Source organism: Epinephelus lanceolatus, chromosome 1, assembly GCF_041903045.1.
Source record: "Epinephelus lanceolatus isolate andai-2023 chromosome 1, ASM4190304v1, whole genome shotgun sequence".
Taxonomy (NCBI): Eukaryota; Metazoa; Chordata; class Actinopteri; order Perciformes; family Serranidae; genus Epinephelus; species Epinephelus lanceolatus.
The window spans coordinates 32,774,417-32,796,150 of record NC_135734.1 but is presented as its reverse complement, the minus strand read 5'-3'; the positions used below and the strand labels follow the sequence as shown (position 1 = coordinate 32,796,150).

General features: G+C 40.4%; 1 protein-coding gene across 1 annotated transcript; it reads left to right on the top strand.

The window, feature by feature from the left end:
• Positions 1-849: 849 nt before the first annotated feature.
• On the top strand, positions 850-6,936 carry alas1 (aminolevulinate, delta-, synthase 1). The gene is made up of 11 exons (XM_033627580.2): positions 850-1,025; positions 2,650-2,891; positions 3,060-3,242; positions 3,344-3,490; positions 3,767-3,986; positions 4,511-4,695; positions 4,815-4,994; positions 5,139-5,303; positions 5,827-6,095; positions 6,215-6,377; positions 6,610-6,936. Exons 2-11 carry the CDS (start codon positions 2,672-2,674, stop codon positions 6,768-6,770), a joined length of 1,893 nt encoding a protein of 630 aa, XP_033483471.2. The 5' UTR covers positions 850-1,025; positions 2,650-2,671; the 3' UTR covers positions 6,771-6,936.
• The last annotated feature ends 14,798 nt before the right edge of the window (positions 6,937-21,734 follow it).

Sequence of the window (21,734 nt, the reverse complement as noted above, 5' to 3'; positions counted from 1 at the left end):
TATACTATACCAGATGACACCATTTAAAAAAAAAAAAAATCAATTCAGTTCTGTATCATAAACATGTTTTATTGTTCTGCTATACTATATATTACACTATCAGCCTACCATACTACTACACTTTATATGCCACATATCCCATACTATATCATAATGTATATAATGGTTATATATTATATTATGTTATTATGTTACTTTTGCTCTTGCACTATATTCTATGATACAATATGCAGACAAAATTAAGCACTATTATTTAAACACATCATACATTGACCTGGCGTACACTGCTTACACAGACCTGTTGACCTTTCTGCTATAAGTCACAGCACTGTTAATTTATCAGCACCACACTCACTCTACCGTCTCACTTATCACCATATGCTCTTGTGTCTATTTTAATTTTAGCTTATGTACTTTTTATTAACTATGCATGTGACTTTCTATACTTATCGTATTTCTTTCTATCCTTGCACTGCTGCAACAGCCGCATTTCCCCGCTGGCGATCAATAGAGGTGTAACATAGGCTGTATTCTTATCTTATCTTTTAACATAAAACTGACAGAGACATGCAGCAATGCCCTTGAGATTTCGCAGTCCTTGAAAATGGTCTGTAAAGTGGATAAACTTAGATTGATTTGTATGTTAAGTGTGTAATAATAAACGAGTGTATTTATATCTTCAAACATATATATTTAGAGAATATACCCTACTTGATGTGACAGTGTTTGATCACATGCATGAGTCACAGCAGGCTGACTGACTGGAATGACCTTTGACGTAAGTAAATAATATCTCGCGAGATTTCGGCGCGGTTTCAGCCATGCTTATAAGCACTTGCAAGAGCTCGTCCTTTTCGTTCGTCCTCAGTGCAGGATAACGAAGCAGTCATCTTTTTCTCGGCTTCTTCTAAAACAACGAGACATTTTACTCAGAACGCATCATTAGACTAGCTCCACCGCCATTATCCCGTCCACAACACGACTGTTGAACAGATTTACAACATTAAGCGTGCCATTTTTAAGAGGTGAGTTTCTTATTTCGTTGCCACTTCTGGTTGTAGCTTCTTAGCTAATGCTAGCACCTTAGCTAACGTTAAGCTCGTCCAACCGGCAAAGATCACGAGCGGTGGGCTTAGCCTCTTTTACAGTAGCTAGGGTGTATAAAACACTTAAACCGTATTTGTGTATTTTAATATTAACCGTAGTTAACTTCAGAGACAGACAAGTCGTGACTCTTGCTTTATCAATGTGAATAACCGTGAAATGCTTTGCGTGTCAACACGGAACACCACCCGAGAGGGCTTATATGAACGCTTCCATATGTGTCTAAAATTGTCAAGCTTGTAATAGCCTAATAGTAAGTCAGATAGATGGCTGTGTCGATGCCAATATTTTTGTCGTGCCTATGAAATTATTTGGTGCAAGTGAGGTTACCGAGATTCAAGCTACAAAAAGGTGACGGGATACAGTTTTCAGTGTAATACCATGGTACAGTACCGGGTTTGAGTGAATAAAGACAACACGTAATAAGACTGTCATTATCATCAGAAAAAGTTATTTTGGTGGCTTATTGATTCTTGTTTTTTTATTTGTGTTATTTAAGTTAAAGTATTTACATTTATCTAAACGCATATCTTCTTGGCTCATATCCCTTTTCCTCGAGCCTCAAGTTGGGAAAATGTATGGCAGTGATTACTCTGTCGAGGAATGTGTACACCTGACTTCCAATGGGGGAAGGGTTATGACACAGGGATATACGTAAGCAATGTAATTTTCCTTTTTACGCAACGAGGCTTTGTTTTTATTAACATGTTTATTATACTGTCGTGATCGGACACCTGTTGCAGTGACTCCCAAGCGGTTCATCCAGTCAGATAAACATGACTGTACACTAGTAGTTTCATTTGAAAGATTAAAATGGAAAAAAATGAGCAATATTTTAGATTTCAGTGGAAGTACTTACAAAATGTTGTGTACGTAGATTACAGCGGGGTGAGAAAGCAGCCAAACTTTGAGCTTGAAGGCCCATCATTGACCTTGAAAAAAAGTAGTTACACACATAAAAAAAAAACATGAAGTCCACTTACGTGACATTTCAAGGTTTCTTCTTTATAAGTGAATAAATCTAAGCAAAGAAAAACTTCTGCTAAGAATCTCGTTTCAAAGCCTAGATTATTGTTTTATTGTTTCAAGTCTGGTTCACCATAAACCACAACTGTTTTCCTCTCTTTCCTGCACAGTATCCCTTTCAAATACTTTTGGTTGGTCGGTAACACATTAGAGTCCATGAACTCTGCACTCCAAGAATTTCAAAATCCAACACTAACATCTCTCCTTTGATATAAAATGACATGTATTATCTGCAGACCTTATTGTGAATTGTACTCTGAACAACTGACTTAACCACACCGAAAGAAGAAACTGTTGACTTAAATGTGTTGTTATTATTATTGAAATGACACCGAAACTGTTCAAATGGATTGATTGCATTTCAGGTAAACGAGGAGGAAAAAATCCTTTGTGTTTTGTTGTGTAATGGGCCTTTAAACACCCCGCACAACCGGTTTTTGCACCACATAGAACAAAGTGCCTGAACTGTCTCTTGCATACAGTCAATTGAGTTTCATCTGTCTCCTTTTAAACCTCTAGACAATCATCGCCAGTGCTAACTATGGATGTGATCGTGCGACGCTGCCCGTTCCTGGCTCGTATGCCCCAGGCTTTCTTCCAGCAGTCCAAAAAGTCAATGGTGGTTTACGCCCAGCGGTGCCCTATCATGATGGAGCTTGCCTCTAAACCAATGGCTCCATCTATGGCAAGGGCCCTCTGCTCCTCCTCCTCCTCCTCCTCCTCCTACGAGAGGACCGAGGACACCATGTCTGCTAGTGAAGGTGAGCATGACACAGAGGAACTAGATGGGGTTTTTTTTTAATTGTAATTAATGTATTAGCCACATTACATCAAATGATATCTCCCAGTTATTGTGATGATTATTGAATATTGCTGTGTATAATATTGTTTAAAGGTTGTTAAACTCTAAAACTTTTGTCTACCTGCAGGCCCCAAACAGGAAGAGGAGCCCAAGCTGCCTGCCTGCCACCCTGTGGTACCCTCAGGCCAGACAGCAGCCTCCAAATGCCCTTTCCTGGCTGCTGAGATGGGCCAGAAGAACAGCAGTGTGGTCCGCCAGGTCAGCATGGAGTTCCAAGAGGATGTTCAGGAAGTCCGCACTGTTCAGAAAGGTAAGAGTTGTTTTGAAAATGATTAGACTTTACTGTTTTTGCCAGTCCATTTGCACATAAATTGATGCCATTTTCTTTTTGTCCTTCCTTAATTTTTGCAGAGGTGTCCCCTGCCCAGCTGGATAAGCCGTCCCTGGTCAGTACCATTAAGAGAAGCGGAGGGGATCAAGCTAATTTGATGAAGACCCTCCTGAAGCAGCGACCTAAAAATGTCTCCCACTTGCTGCAGGACAACTTGCCAGGCAGTTGTAAGTTACATTTGGGGTGCTCTGACAACTTATTAACATTAAAACATATTGACACAGAGCTGCCATGCTAATTTGAATGGTAGCGTTGCTAAGCTATCTTATTCCCTCCACGATGATGATCATACTAGCAACAATTTCACTCTCATATTGTAGTTTTCTCACTAACTCAGGTCTGTTTGTTTTGAGTAAGGTGAAGTGAACTTTAGGTTAGGCATTGCTTCATCCGTCTCAGCGCAAACCACATTAAGCAAGCTCTGCTTTCCTGTTGTGTTACAGTGTCCCGCTACCAATACGACGACTTTTTTGAGAAGAAGATAGAAGAGAAGAAGAGCGACCACACGTACCGTGTGTTCAAGACTGTGAATCGTCTGGCCAACGAGTTCCCCATGGCCGACGACTTTACCGGCTCTTTAGAGGAGAAGAGGGAGGTGTCCGTTTGGTGCAGCAACGACTACCTGGGCATGAGTCGACACCCACGGGTCGTGCAGTCCATTATGTGAGTATTGGAAGAGTTTGTGTAGTGTTGGAAAAACCATGTGTGAGTCAGTCCTTATGGGTCCGGATGTGTTTACATGTAATGAGATAAATATTTTTCTTGGATACCCACGTCTCTTGTTGACGCTTCAGTGACCTCAGAGAGAGAAAAAACTGAGACGATTTGGCACAGCATGTAATAGCTGAAACAACCTGACACCTATGGGTCATCCAGTCAATTGTTTGTGTGGGTGTAGAGTGTTAGCTGGTCACCTAAACCTCTTGGGGCCCTAGTGGGTCGGGATGTTTTTCTTCTTTTCCTTTCAGCTTGTTTGTGCTTGCCCAGCTCTCGTATCCTCTGTGCAGCAGTAACACCTTGAGGTGTCACCTAATACTAAGCAACTCTCCTGCCTAATTAGTTAAATTTTTCCATTTGTTGTAGTCTTACCCCTCATTAAGCCTCCATCTGGCGTACAAGCATGTTTGCTCTGCAGTTTTCAAAAACAGACAAGATAAAACTAATTATTTGTTTGTCTCTATTTTCAGGGATACTTTACGAAAGCATGGCTCAGGGGCAGGAGGCACCAGGAACATCTCTGGGACCAGTAAATTCCACGTGGAACTGGAACAAGAGCTGGCTGACCTTCACAAGAAGGACGCAGCACTGCTCTTCACCTCCTGCTTTGTCGCCAATGACTCCACCCTCTTCACCCTCGCCAAGATGCTACCTGGTATACAATAAATCCATCATTTATGGGTGTTTGTTGTAGTCAAACTGAATTAATATGTGATATACGTGCCATAAATGGAAACTCTCATTCTCACTTCCTCTCTGTCTTCTCTGTTCTAGGTTGTGAGATCTACTCTGATGCGGGGAACCACGCCTCAATGATCCAGGGTATACGAAACAGTGGTGCTAAGAAATTTATATTCCGCCATAATGATGTCGCCCATCTTCGAGAGCTTCTACTGAAAGGAGACCCCACGAAACCGAAGATAGTGGCCTTTGAGACCGTCCATTCTATGGATGGTTAGTTTGGGGCGGTCCCCATTATTATTTTTTAAATTATTTACAACACTTCATCATTACATGTCAGACTAAAATAACCTGTTTTGAGCCTGTACTTTGGCTAATGTCTAAACATTTATTTTTATCCACTTTTGTGTAACACAGGTGCTGTGTGCCCGCTGGAGGAGATGTGCGATGTGGCCCATGAGTTTGGCGCTATCACCTTCGTAGATGAGGTTCATGCTGTGGGCCTGTACGGCGCGAGAGGAGGGGGTATCGGAGACAGGGATGGCATCATGCACAAGATGGATATCATCTCGGGGACACTAGGTCAGCATTATTCTCTACTAAAATGAAATACTGATGACGTTCTACAAAGCATTTTGACTGTGAAGCCAAACCAAAAAGTTCTTGAGCCATCAAACCAAACATTTAAACTTGATGTGAATGACAAGTTACGTCTATAGTTTGCCATATTTTGAAGTGATGCGTGTTAATTGATCAAAACAACTACTCTCAGCTAGTGGGAATCTGTGTTTTGCTCTTATACTCCGGATCAGGCCTCATCTGTGTCACACAATATGCCAGAGGGCTTAAAGAAGCCGGAGCTGCTCTGTTGTTGCTAGGAGACTGTGGGCTCTTGTTGCGCTCTTGTTGAATTACTCTCTGCGTCTGTGTGTTGCTGTCAAGCTGAGGGGACAATTATTTCTAACTGAGAGCTCTGCAGCCGCTGTATTCCTGCAGCTGCCATTTCGGGATGATTGCGTTTGTGAGCTGACAATAGGAGGAGTTGGCGCAGACCACTGAGCATAATGTAGTGACTGTTTTTAAAATGTGTCATGTCCTCTTTCAGGCAAGGCCTTTGGTTGTGTGGGTGGGTACATCGCGAGCACCGCCGCCCTGGTGGACACGGTGCGTTCATACGCTGCTGGTTTCATCTTCACCACCTCTCTGCCACCGATGCTGTTACACGGAGCCAGGACCTCAATCCAGATTCTTAAAGGGGAAGAAGGCCGTGCGCTGAGACGCAAACACCAGCGCAACGTCAAGCTGCTCAGGCAAATGCTGATGGATTCGGGCCTGCCAGTGGTGCACTGCCCCAGCCACATCATCCCAGTCCGGGTAATTTATTATTTAATTTATCGCCTAATGACTCATTACAATTAAAAACATGCTAAGTAGTCCTCAGTCTGTCTCCCTGTAGCTCCACTCTAATCACCATGTTTTTGTACTATTTTTAGGTATCGAATGCTGAGAAAAACACAGAGGTGTGTGACCTCATGATGAGTCGCCACAACATTTACGTGCAAGCCATCAACTACCCCACTGTTGCCAGGGGAGAAGAGCTTCTGCGTATCGCCCCAACGCCTCACCACACCCCTGAGATGATGAAATACTTTGTTGGTAAGAAAACCCCGTAGTCTGTACTCAAAATATTTAAGTTAAAATGTAAATTCACACTGTTGGACATGAAACTTCCCCTCATTTGCATCAGAGATTTGCATTATCCCAAATGTATAATCTGTTTTTGTCAAATGGCTCTAGCTGGTTGTTGAAACAAAACATGCAGTAACTGACTGTAGCGCTCTCTCAGTGATCAAAGTTAATTTGGCTTCCGCTTTCTTTCACCCTACAGAGAGGCTGGTGCACACCTGGAAGGAGGTGGGCCTGGATCTGAAGCCCCACTCGTCAGCAGAGTGCACGTTCTGCCAGCAGCCGCTGCACTTTGAGGTGATGAGCGAGCGCGAAAAGTCTTACTTCAGTGGCCTTAGCCACCTCATCTCAGCCTGCGCATAACACTACTGCTGGCTCGTGACGGCACATACATACTTATCACCCATTCCTCTATCACTGTCATAGAATGTATTAATTATCTTTGATAAGTCCTCCTACACATGTTATTTAAAGTATTCTATGATCAGATGTTCTATATGCTCAGAATAAAATATGAAATGGAAAGAGAGTTAGTTTGTGTTGCATTTTTTTTTGCTGACTTGATAAGAAAAGAACAGATGAAAGGAGAAAATCCACTCCACACACATTAAACCTTTGTGTGTCAGGGCATCTGCAGCTCCTTAAAATGTCTGAAAATGCTGCTAAACTCAGTATTATAAACATTAAGGCTACAAAGATCATTACATTTGAATTTGTTAGGTCTTAATTATATATCGCAAACATTTTATCTAATTTATTTATCTTTATTTTTTAAATCTTTTTGTCAATACGAGTCAGGCTTTTTTGTGTGAAGGTCTGCATTCCTGATGTTACAAATCTTTAAACCTAGAACTGTGCCTAAATCCTGTCTTCATACTATATACTTGCACTTACCTGTTGGCAAAATGCAGATGAACCTAACTCACTATAATAACCATATTCCTACATAATACCTACTTCTGCATAGGACCGCATATACCCTTATACTTGCCGGCAATGCTTGGCTGAGAAAATAATGATTTGTCCAAAAGTCAGTCTTGAATTTGATTAAAAGTTATCTTTGAAAGTCTAAAGCATTTAAGTTAAGTGTCTGATGCCTGTTGACACCCTCTACGAGCAATAGTTGCCTTATAGTGGTCCATATATAAAAACATTAATAAAACAAATCCTAATATGTGATAAAATTATCCTCCTGCTGGTCAAGGCTGAAGGTTTTGTTTCAAAATTGGGGGCACACATGAAATAAAGTTTGGCAGGGTCAGATGTGATCAGAGACTTAATTTCCTGCTTTCTGGTGAATTTTTATACACCAATTTTAGCCTTTTCGTGATGTAAATGTCTTATTTTGTTAAAATAAATGCACATGCTCGAAATCTATGCCGATGCTGCTGGCATACATTGTTCAAAATGGGCTTATGATGCTATAACTGAGCAGATAGTATTCACCGAATGAACTGACATGTCCGGTAACATTTGGTCACATGCTCCTGACACTCAGAGGTAGAACGCTCACTGAACGCTCCTGTAAGGCTGCGAAAAACTGGGCCACAACAATTTGCCTCAGCAGATGAAAAGACTAAATCTTTGTGTTATACCAATGGTGGTGTTGGTAACTTTATTTTGACCCACTGGCCTACTTGTTTTGTTTTCCCACCTGGTGATGATAAACACTTGGAACACACAATTAAGAAATACGTAATAAATCCTTCACATGGTACTCGATATGCTGTTGCTGCTGCAGATGATTGTCAGTGGCTATTATTTGAAAAAAATACATATGAAATCTGATTTTTACATGCTTTATCTTCAGAAATAGACCTTTGGAGATTAACACATTAATCCAGGACAGGTTAGGGGTCGAGGATTTTACAGTTACTTGGACACATAAATAGAATAACAACTAAAAAAAACAGATAACAGATAAAAACATATGCAAATCAGGTGAAATCTTACACTCTGTGATTCTCAGGGGGACCTACTAACCTACTGTCCCTGTAAATTCAGATGGCGATGACATAAACCTGGCTGTGACACTCAAGGTGACCCAAATTCATGGTCACAGTGGTTCGCAACCATACATGCACACATCCTCCAGATCCACATAAGCCTCAGAGGCTATCATGGACGGCTCATATTCAGTGTGTTGACAGAGCTGCTGCACGTATTCAACTTTAATCTAATTTGAACCCAATGAATAAATATGAGCGTACATGGATCTAAACACAATCTTGCAAAAACACAGTTTATTCATTTCACTGTTTCCCAAGTGCAGGTGTTGTAAAAGCCGCTGTTGCTTCACAGGAGGCAGGGCTGCACTGAAAATGGAAGTGAGAGACATTTATAGAGAGTTGATGTTGCCACTGCTTTGTGTAAATAAAGACACTTCCACTTTTGAGTTGATCCTCATTAAACTCTATACACAAACTCCTGATCATCACTATAGGTGTCATTTACACTGGGGATGCTGGGACCTGTCCCATCACTTTTAAAAGCATACATTGTAAAAAAAAAAATGTTAAGGTAAATAACTTGCATCAAGAAATGTCAACTAACAAAGGAGCTCACTGGCAGAATGGTTTATTTGTACAATAAGAAAACACTCATTACAATGTAAATAGAGCAGAAACAAATGTGCATCGTCCAAATGTCCAGAGGTTTATAAATTAATTCAAATGAATTAATGTGTCATTGATGTGCAGAGCTTGAACATGCACATTTAAAGACATAACTCGTCTTGACAAAGGAGGAGGGAAGAGTAAGTCATGTATACATGAATGTTGAGTTAGCAGGAATAGTATTAAATGAGAAAAGTTGATCTACAGGTCATGGATGGATTACTGAACATGCCTGATAGGTACATACTCAGAGGCCCAAAGTGACAGAGGTCCTCGGGGCCGTCGCTTGCAAAATGTCACTCAAAATACCAGGTACTGACCAGGAGGAGACTCAAAATGCCACAAAGAGGTGCAAAGAAATAATTACAAAAACTGGCAAAAAAAAAACAAGGTCACACAATGGCACAAAAAAGACGTGAAAGTATCTCAAAGAGACACAAAACTGACACAAGATGACCACAAGAAGATGCAAAACCACCAAAAAAGTCTGTCTTGCTCCTATGTAGATAAGGTGATGGAGTCTTTTGCATAACTGCACCCAGGGGCCCACTGTCTCATAATACATCCATGCTGCAGGAGAAGAAATCATTAAGGCCAATACAGAATGCATGAGACATTTACTGCTCTATATTCTATCCTAGCATTTTTATTTTTGTAATTGTCACCTGCCATCTGAATTTTGTGTTTTCCTTCATTAATAAGCCTGAAGACATTTCAGCCATAAATTTGTGCACAGAAATTCACTCCAGAATGTTTTTCATGGTCAGAATTTCCTGGGGGAGAATCCCAAGGTCCCCGCCCTACACCCCTGGTCATCACACACATATGTTTAAGGAGATTTTTAGCTATGCATGAGCATTAACACATGTTGAATGAAAAATGTATTTCACTGCATATCTTTTATTTATTCTTTATTAAATCTGGAGTATAGAGAAGTTTTGAGAGGTTTTCATGAAATAGTGAGTTATAGTCAATCACTTAAAATGAAAAAGGCTTCACAGATAAAGCTGTCGAAACTGAAACAGACTACATGTTGTGTGCTGCCAAATATGGATCATGACTGTTGTTTTGAAGACTGAAATTTTATCTCTACTTTATCTGTTTGACAGAATCATTAGTGGCAGCAGGGACAGGTCATACAAGCTTTTTCTATAATTGTACCATCTACCCAAGAACATCTCAAGACACACTGTGGTTCACTATATCTAGAAGAGAGTTCATCTGGGGTCAGGAGGAGATTCACTGTATTAAAATGGCCAGATCAGCTCTTTATAGTACAAAACATTCCTGCAAGGTATTTTGTTTCTGTTTGAGTTTGCATTGAGAGTTTGCAGTGCAGTCACACACAAGACCATGATTTTAGATTTAGAGATATTTTTGGTACACTGTGTGGGAGTATATTATACAATTATTTGATACGAACATTTCAGAACAAAAGTATTTCTAACAACAACTTCAAATGTGGAACACTTGGCAGTGAACTGCAACACTTGGTGTCTTGGTTACATGGTAATGGTACTCAAAACTACTCCAAACTTTTCTATGACTGTAAGAACAACAACAAAACAACATGTGCAGTTTCATTCTTATTTCTCATATTGGTAGACCTATATTTGTCATATTACCCTGGATGAAAACGGGGCTGCAACGGACAATTATTTTCATTATCAATTAATCTTCATCTTCATTCATTTATCGATTAATTGATAAGTCATTTAGTCAATAAAATGTTAGAAAACTGTCTCACAGTCCAAGGTGATGTTTTTAAATGTCTTGTTTTGTCCAAACCCCCAAAGATATTCACTTTAATATGATATAATTTCCATATTTAAGAGGCTAAAAAACACATTTTACCAACATTTATGCGGGAGAAATGACTACAATTACCAAGTTATCAAAATAGTTGGCAATTATTTTTCCATTTGGTCAACTAATCGATTAATTAACTTATCGTTGCAGAAAAAATAAAACAGAAATGCAAAAAATGTCCATATTTGAGAGGCTGAAAATGCCATTTGCTGCCAATTTTGCAGAAAAATTAATTTGCAATTAACCAGTTATCAAAATAGTTGGCCATTATGCTAATGTGAAATGTGAGAGCAGCCAGGGCACCGTGCTGGCAGCTCAAAGTGACTAACAGACTCACCAATGTTATTCATGATAGTAAAAATATAATTGATATGAAACTATTTAGATAATCCAATAGGAACTATGCGAAAGTATGTTGAAGCTGCAGACAACAACTGTGCCACTGAAACTGAACAAAGCTTCCCAAGAGAAACCCAATAATGTCCCCATATAAAAAAGTGGCTTCAGTTTTTTTAATTCAAAGGTCTGCAATCAAGAGTGAATCACGCTGTCTCCTCTTAAAGCATGTCTTGACAGGGAGTGATGTCCTACCTCAAGACCAGTCTGCAATACAATCAAAGTAAAGCCATAGCCACACAACTACATTATCTGTTACAGAAACACAGTAATAAAAACCAAAGCAAAGCCTCTCACTGTCCATGTATTGTTTGAAAAGTAAAGTAAAGTGTACTTTGTAAATTGTCAACATTATATCAGGTTCAGTCGTGTGAGTGAAGTCATTATTAGGAGTGTGTGGGACGGAGTAAAGCTCATCTAACACGGTATCTTTTGACTCCCCTGCTATTTATATTCCCTCAGCTACGTGACTAACTTCACTCCCTTTACACACACACACACACACAAACACACATGCACACACACACACACACACACACACACAAATCTCACGTGTACAAATGGATGCATTTCATGATTCAAATGTTTTAGCTGTCACATGCTCATACAGTCTGTGGTGCTCCCAAGGTGAGGCCATGCTGGTACAATTGCTGCTCCCTGGCAAAAAAGCTCCCATTATAAGAGGCTGTGGCGCGCTCACTTTTAAAATAGCACAAAAACAGTGGTATCCTGTGAATCTGGACAACCCAAGGCATGAACCAGTGTCTTGTCAAGAAGTGAGCTAAATAAAAAAATCCAAAGTTGGGTTACATTTTGGTGAGGGAACAACTGGCACAGCCATTTTCAAAGGGGTCCCTTGAACTCTCACTTCAAGATATCTAAATGAAAATGGGTTCTGTGGGTACCGACAAGCCTCACCTAAATTTGAGAGGGCTTGTTCCCAATAAATGTTTTGTTTCTGACAATCCATGTACTCCTTCAAATTAAAGCTGTATATAGTATTTAGAGTAGAGGATTTAATACATTAACATTTTTGTGATTCTGCGGGACGGTGCGTGTGAGAGAGAGAGAGAGAGCTGTTTGCTTCGTTTGTGATCTCCCTGACCCCTGAGGGTGTGCTTCACCCTTATCCACCATTTCCATGACGACTCGTTCCTGCACGGCTGCCAAACTCGCATGGTCCGGACAAAAGACAGCAAGAAACAATGAAACCTACAGCAGGCTCACAGCTGAGGTTAGAAAGGAGTCAAATATTTCTCACATTGAATGAGTCGGTTTATCTGCTTGGTAACAACGCTGAATTGCACTTTGGACACCGCACAATAGGAAACCAGACACACACTCACCCAAAAAGACATCCGCTATGGTTACAGGAGATATTAAAGATCTGTTACTGGGCTGAATCAATTCTGTCAGCATTTTCTGAGGAAGAAGAAGAGTTGACAGAAGTTTCAGTGACTCAGTTTAACTGTAGAGCAGATACAGTTTCAGTTACAGTTATTTATTGTCATATCTGCACAACAATTACAGAAAGGCAGTCCTTGCATCTACTCACAGACGAGGGATTCATGCTCGTGACAGTGCGAGATTTAAACATTAAAGCTTTCCTCCTTGGCTGAGCAGTAACTTTAGCTAGCTCAGTGGTGCATGCTTCCTTCTGCAAAGTGATTCATTTGGCAGGTGTTGTTTGGTAGAAATAAAATAGTTCCTCCATAAAACTGATCACGTCTGTGGATTATTTAGATACCGGCTCACCCTTTTCCCCTTTATGCACAGTAGCCTCGTGAGGTTACCTGTGACGTGTGCTTTGTTGTATGTGGTGAGGAAGAGGCTCTCTCAGAGTGTCATGGTGAAGCAAAGAGTAATGATATTCAGCAGAATTAAGTGTCTAGATAAGGCTACCTCTTTGAAGGAGTGTCTTAAACTATTGATGGTTTGTCTTGAGTGATGACATTTAAAGGCAGCGGGCTGATAGGTGGCTATCTTTGCTGCATGTGTTTTTCCACAGCACGGCAGGTAAAACAAATTTACCTGTTAGAGGTGAGCTGTTTGCAGTAAGAGCCTGTTGTCTGCAGCTCTTCATCAACCTCACACTGTGGCTGTTTCTGCTTTCACTTTCCTCCCTGCTGCATTATTAGACCTGCCTTTATTGAAGAAAAGCCAGTATCAAAGTTCTGCTAATCCAATAATAACACATTTCATTTCCTGTAGATTCTTCACAATAAAAGTCTACTGGTATTTTGTTCTGTAAAATCTTTTATTGTGAAGCAGCAAAACAAGGAAATGTTGACTTTTTGAGCAGCGACTTCACACAACTTCTAATATGGTGGATAGCGAACATGAAACAGTAAAATAAAGCAGATATCTAAAATAAAAACAGGACGTAGGACCTACTCCGGAGAAGGTCCATCTCTGGTGTGGCTTGGCGTAGCATGGGGCGTCTAAACTGACGATGGAAACACAAATCAGCGCGGCCAAGAGTGACAATGGAAAAAGGCATTTGCTATTGAGTTTTTCAAATTTGTACTTTGATCACCACAAGTTGAGTAACATATCTAGTTCCTCTATATTTGAGAGAAAGCAGACATCTCTACGTCTGATGTCTCCAACACTCGGAAACTCACACCAAAATCAGTCTAGACAAAGATGAAAAATATGCAGTTTTGATTTTTGTAGTGAACTATTCCTTTAAGTTTAACATATAATTTGGCCACCTAAAACTTTTTTGAGTTATGTTCACTAGTGATGCTATGACGACCTGTTGTATTCTCGTTGTTGATTGCTTTTGACTGAGAGCAAAAAATAGATATTTCATAGCTACTGATTTACACAAAAGGTCTTTAAATTATGAGCTTTAGTTATTCACCAGTTTGATTGAAGCTAGATATACACAGACTTAACAGTGGATTTACATGATTGTCGCAGACCAACCCTGGACACTTAATAATGAGTTTTTCCTCTGTTCCTCTGTCCCTCCACTTCATATTAACTGGAGACAAAAATAAGACACTAATACAGCTGAATGATGGCTCTGTGTGCTCATACCTACGTTACAGCACAATAGAAAAAGAATTCAAGTAAGAATCCTGTCTTGCTGTGCTGTGCAAGAGACAAAAGCAGCATTTAAAGGCAGTTACACAGTTATTCCAGTTGTTTTTTTCCGGGTACCGGAGGCAATCAGCCCCCTGGCTACAATCTGCCAGACAGCTCAACTGATTGGAGGCTGCTGTCTGTTACAGCATTATCTCTCTTCCAGAAAGGTCATTTCCTCATTACACTGAGAGCGCAGAGGTGTGGTGAGACAGATAACAATAGACTGGTTAAACAACGGTAGGCTACAGTCAAACAGCCTGCAGATATGTTTTACAACATAGACGTATGAAATCTTGGTAGCCTTGTCGATCATGTGTCTCTGTGGCTGCGATCATACACACACTGTGCTGTGTGACATACACACAATATGATGTTTTGTACTTGTGAAATCTCGGTAACCTTGTCATCATGTGTCTCTGTGGCCGTCTGGTATGAAGCTGATTAAAACAGCATTAGATTTCAAAGTTTTAAACATTCCTCTGTGTTTCCAGGGAGGGCCCCTTGTTGCAGCTGGGTTTTCAAAACAATACGTCCCTTATTAGGATTGCAGTGTCATCCTTCAACATTCATTTTCTTTGAAATGTGACAGGATCATTTCATCCCTCTGTGATCCACTGGCTGTCAAATAATTAGGATAGATAGAGGTGTTGCTTTACTGAGGTCAGTGTCCTTTGCTCTATAAAGTTTAAATGTGAAAAAGTCAGAATGTGCATGTTCAGAGAGGCGGAAAGTACCAAAACAACATCTACACAAATGAAAAGAGATAAAGTGATGCACAAGCTGAGACTTGGTATCATTTCTGCTTTCCATGATTCAAAGAAAGGCGTATGTGACATTGTCAAAATAGCTGTGACTGCTGTCTTAATGTAATATTTCCTAAAGGCTTGATGCAAATAGTTATTTAAATGGGAATGTCTTTTTATCTAGTCTCGTGCTTTGGTTGTCTGTGACACTGATGTCATTATCGTGCAGCTGCCGTCAGGTTTCAGAAAACTGCAGGTCCTTGGTGCCTCCAGGAATGTGACCATGTGATTGTTTTATCACTTTCAGCTCCTCTTACAGGTGAAGAGCATGTGTCTGCATGTATTGCGTGCAATCAAAGGTGCCTCAGGGATATATGTGATGTCACTGCTGCAAAGAAAAAAGCGGAATTATGTGATTGTGCAGCAGTTAATATACTGTATATTGCATTACAGTCTGTGGAGGCCCAGTCTGTCACATTTACCTACTGTACAAACTCTATTTATACTTCAGAATACTCAGTGCTGCACACTTGTTGTTTGCACATGAGCTCATGCAGTCTATGAGTTATTATGAGTAATATAGTGCATTTAAGACTATGGAGACACATTCAATGCACTTATAACACATCTATCCATCGATTTTCATCTGCTTATCCCGGGCTGGGTTGCGGGAGCAGCAGGCCAAGCACAGCAACTCGGGCATCCCTCTCCCCAGCAACACTTTCCAGCTCCTCCTGAGGGACCCCAAGGCGTTTCCAGGCCAGACAAGATATGTAATCCCTCCAGTGTGTTCTGGGTCTGTCCTGGGACCTCCTGCCAGTGGGACATGTCTGTAACACCTCTAATGGGAGGCGGCCAGGAGGCATCCTGATCAGATGCCCGAACCACCTCAACTGACCCCTTTCGACGTGAAGGAGCAGCGGCTCTACTCCGAGCTCCCTCTTGATGTCCAAGCTCCTTACCCTATCTCCAAGGCAGAGCCCAGCCACCCCACAGAGGAAACTAATTTCAGCCGCTTGTGTCCGTGATCTTATTCTTTCGGTCACTATTCAGAGCTCATGACCATAGGTGAGGGTTGGGAAATAGACGGACCAGTAAATCAAAATCTGCATCACTGCAGACCCCAGACCAAACTGCCGATTCATCTCACTCATGAACAAGACCCAGAGATTTGTCAACTCCTTCACTTGAGGCAGTAAATCTCTCCCTTTATAACACAGCAACTGTCTTCATTCATACTTTAAGTGTTCAGAATACTCAGTAATGCACACTGATTGAGTGTACATATACTCATTCACAGTTTATGAGTTATTGTGAGTAAAACAATGAAAGTCTACAGAGGCCCATTCGTCAACTTCATTTACAGCTCAGATAGCTCAGTATTGCACACTGATCAACTGTGAATGAGCTCATTTTGATTATCAATACATTTACTAAATAATCAATTAAAATAATTCCAAAATAAGGAGACAGTAAACTCTGTGACTGTATCATGTTTACATTGACTCTTAAAGGTTAGACAGTTTAACAGAGGCAAGTCTGGGTGAACACTGCAACGCTCAATGACTGTGCCTGTGTACATGCATCCACACTGACCACCAAGGCCAAGCGGTTATTGCACTGGCTATTACACAACTACTTCTGTTGTGGGGAAAAAGATCACAAGAGGCATGTCTGTTCTTGCACCACGGTTGCAAAAAAAAAAAAAAAAAGACTTCCTGACTCCTTTACAGTAACCAAATAGAAAAACCCTTCCAGGGTTTGGCACAGGTGCTGCATGTTGGATGCACTTCAGGGAGAATTTATTGTGGCAATCAGAATTATGAGGTTTCACCTCCCAGTGACTCAGTAACCTCCAACAGGGATAAAATGTATGCACATGCAAATATTCTGTATTGTTATTGAGATATGCCTCTTGTGGTTGTATGGTAAAGTGCTTGATAACAAAATATTGTTTAAACGTAATGAATACCCTTTTAAAAGGAAATACTTCTAACTACTTGGTCTTTATCAGGTGCGACATCAACCCCATTGCTAGAAAAAACATTCGCATTGTAGGTGTCTGCATGCATACGTTATGTTTGTACATTACTTTGTAGCAGACACATTGAAACTTTATGTTTCTCACAACTGCTGCAGTGAAGACGTGGTAATGTTTGGGCACACAAACTACTTGGTTATATTTGGGAAAAGATCATGTTTTGGCTTAAAAAAAACATGATTGGTGGCACAAACACCACTTGAAAATGCAGCAATGTGACAATAAAAATCCCCCAGGTTTGGTGTCACAAACAGCGGTGACGCACGATGACATGCCATCCAACATCCCCTCCATCTCCTGATGATGAAGTCAGGCTATATATTAGGCAATGCCACTTTAGAAATGCTGATATGACACATATTATGAAAATGTGCAAATGTATCATATTTGTGATTTGCAGAACCGTGCAATGTAAACATCTTCTGGCGACTGGGTTGTACACACTGGGAACTACGTTTAAAAGCTTTGTGTATTTACTGTGGGTGTTTTTATGACTGTAGAAGTTTTCTCTGATCATAAAATCAGACAGGGATGAAACTGTGGGAGCTGATAGACTGCCAAATGTTCTCCACCCAGACTGGTTCACTGGAGGAATAAGGGGCTATTATATGCCCCTCACACACACTCTCACCCAGTTTGCTTTGTTAAGTGACGGCTGACATTACGTTTACAGCTCAAAGGCTGGAGATAATGCGGCTGTTAAAATAAGTGGGGGTTTTTGAGAGCCAACTGCAGTATGAAGCAGGATAAATGAAATATTGTTGTGTTTGAGGTCATTCATTTCAAAGAGGGAGTGTCCTGCAAAGAAGTTTGAAATCTGGTACAAATTACTACTACTACTAAACTGTATAGCAATTGTAATTAAGTAACTGAAGGTGCACCAGCTGAATCCTGTTTTTACCCTTATTAGTACTAAATTCATAGTTCTTTCCTGGAGACTTCGTGGAAATAGATAAGGAATTACTCAGAAATCATGGACCTGTGAAATAAAGCACTTCAGCTGATTTAGACAGTTCCATATGACCTTTTGGATCTGAGTACTGATTGTAGCGCATGAGGAGTTTGAAGTTTTGGATCACACTGTCCTTGCTGCACACTGGGTTTAAGCACAAGACATTCCCTCTGTCCTTGGTCTTTCATGCGCCCCTGTCCCTGGTTAGAAACATGTACAAGGTCATGTTACAGATCAGAAGAAATCAACAAAAACCAAAACCAAAAACCAACCGTACCCTCCATGTTTGTTCAAACATGCATTGCAACCTTCGCTCCAGTAAAACCAGAGTCAGACTTTGCCTGTGCCCGCCTCTGAGTCCACTCCAGGAAGAAGGATGTGTAAAGGTAACATACCCTCAGTAAATGTCACTCTCCTGTCTTAGAGGTTTTTAAATCAGGGAGCCAGTGACTTTACAGCATTTAGTCCTTGTTAAACTTCCCTGTTCATTTCCTTATTTTGAGGAACAAAAGAGTACAGTGAAGAGAAGTTCCAGCTCCAAAAACTATAAAAGGCTGTTAAACATTTCTCAACAGTCTCGAAGCTAAACTGAACTCTAAAAGAGGTGGGTCATTAAAGGGCAAGACAGCTCAGTCCCACAGGAAGTAGGAAGTCTCTCTGTGTTTCTGTAAAGATTTATGTTTATATCCATTGCACATATGTAATGAAGTACTGTGTTGTTTGTTCGATTGCATATTTTCTGTGAGAGCGAGATAGAGAAAATGCATTTTTGTAAGTACAGTATTTGTATATGTGCGTGATACCAAAATCTGATAAAGAGATATCATCTGAGTCTTGGAGTTCAGCAACTTCCTATCCTCCCTACCAAGCCAAACAACGCCCCATTCTTCTTCTTGTTTTTTTTTTTTTTATACTGTAAGCTGTCTGATAAAAAGAAGTTTCATTAAACCAATCTGTCACGTAATACCAACACCCTAATGACCCATGACAGCATTGCATGTCTTAATTTGATTTCACCCTTATTATATTATCATATGCACTGTTCCAAAACCTGCGTGATATGATAAACTGTATTCTCTGATAACATTGTGGGTGAGAAGGAAGCACAAGTTGCAGTCGCATCATGACTTTGTCCTTGTAGCTCCTGCCAACATGTTGCTATGCAGGTAAAAGGGTATCATGTATCAACATCATTGATGAGGGTCAAAGTGACATTACAGCAGTTGGATGCTTGTTTTTTGCATAATGACTCCATTTTACAGTTGTGATTTCCATATAGAGATGGCACAGTGGTGCAGAGGTTAGCACAGGGTGGTTCTCCCCGTGTCAGCGTGTGTTTTTTTTCTGGGTCATCCACAGTCCAAAGACACATAGGTTAGGTTAATTGGTGACTTTAATTTGGCTGTGCATGTGAATGTGAGCGTGAATGATGGTCAGACTCTGTACCCGTTTTTACACAGAGATCACACTTTTATGCTAATACCAAGTCCCCTTTTAATTCCTCCTTTGCATTTGCACACAGAATCAAAGGACAGCGGCATCATGCTGCTTCAGTGTGTGATTTTAGACAGCATGCTGGCATCCTGGAAGCAAAGAGCATGACATTTACCACAACAGCGTCAGCCTCTAGTGTGACAATAACGATGGCATAACATGGCAATAACAATCATTTACTATCCCGGTTCTATTGCAGATGATTTCATTCTCTGCTCGGACCTCCTTGACCTCATTGTTTTTCCAATTTGTGGATATGTTCTTCTTTGAGTTAGCCGCTAACTACTGTTAGCTGTTTTTAAGTCTCCCACTGTGGGTTGCACACAAAGCATGTGGTCAAAATGTTACACCCTGTCCCTTTTACACAGACTCTGTTCCAGTGCTGTTACTACCTCCATTGGTGGCTTACAGGCGATACAACTCTGTCTACCCATCCTGCAATCATACCTGTTATACAAAACTGCGAGGCGGCGTAATGGCGCGATATTCCCACCTTATACAGGCTGTGTAAGAGGGGTTTATGTGTCAGCCCTGTGATAGTGTGCCGACCAACCCAAGGTGTACCCTGCCTCTCACCCACTGTCCCTGCGACCCTGAATAGGCCAAGCAGTTAAGAATAATGAATGAATGATTTCCATTTATCATATTGTGAATCTCTGTTTTTCTTCCATTTGTTCATGTGGTTAGAGTCATCACAAAGACTGGGATACATCCTTCCTCGCTGCAGCAGGAAGAGCACAGTACAGCCTTTCAACTCCAAATTAACTGCCACCAGCAGCATTTCTGCCGTCAATATTCTTTCCATTGATCAGCTCCAGTTGTGGTAATAAGAAACTAATGGGGCCATAACTCATATTTTACAAAAGAATTAAAAATCTTTCCAACTATACACCGAAAAAAAGGCTGTAAATTTGCTGTTAACCCTTAAACAGCTTTAATACAGCGACCAAAAGTACATGTATCGTCAAAGCCCACAATTACCTCTACATTTACATGCAGTCATTTCTAATCACAGAGTCGAAATTCGAATTTCGTTAAGGCATACTGTATACACATATAGTCCTGACTGCAATTTGAAATTCAGATTGACAGTGAATCTCTGCGGCTTAAGTGTCATAGAAAAATAAATCCTACTTAATGGGTTTTGGCATACTTTTGACATTTTTTTAAAGCACTTAAATAAAGCAAAGAATTTGTTTAGGATGTTGAGTCAGCCTTTTCACACCTTCAGCTCTCCTGAAAGATTTCCAATTCTTTTCAATCAACAACGTTTGATTCATTTTTTGTGTACATACGCCAGTGGGGGTTCACACAGCATTTAGTTCAGTTAGCCTTGTTGTTATTTGAGGTGTGAATTCTGACACCTACAGTTTAATTTGTTTGATTGATTGATTGTGTTTTGACACACCTGTAATATCTTGTCTTTAAGTGTTTTGAACTTTGGATGTTGTCCAGTTAGACAAAACATGAACTCAATACACTTTTGATTGCTGTACTTACATTATCCAAAATCCAGCCACCTGACAACAGAAGTCACAGCACAGAGGTGAGAACAGAAATGCACATGACAAGACAGGATGATCGTCACTGCTCTCCCTGACACTTTTGTCTGTTACTATGAAGGAACACATGAGGCTCAAATCAGTTTGTTGCCTTTTAGGAATTTTCCTCAGTACAGCATATGCATAAATTGATAAATTCTTCATACACACGCTTCACAAAAAAAGCTGTTTTAAGTGCATTTGCATTAAAAATCCAAAAAGCAACACTGTGTCACCAAACTTTGACAGTAAATTGTGTTTTGGACTCTGCAACCACAGCCAAAGAAAAGACATCCAAAGGTTATGCACTGAGCAAATATTACATAATTCGTGTCTGCTTTGTGTCTGGGTAAAATGTGCACATATATTGAACAAAAATTTAAACACATTTGTTTTTGCTCCCATTTTTCACAGGTTTAGGTTAAAGATCCAATACTTTTTTATGCACTTTCTCTCTCAAATTTTGGTCCCAAATTTGTTAAAATCCATGTTAGTGAGCACTTCTCCTTCTCTGAGACATTCCATTCACCTGACAGGTGTGGCGTATCAAAATGCAGATTAAACAGCATGATTACTACACACAGGTGTGCTTTGCACAGCTCACAATAAAAGGCCACTCTACAATGTTCAGTTTGATCTCACA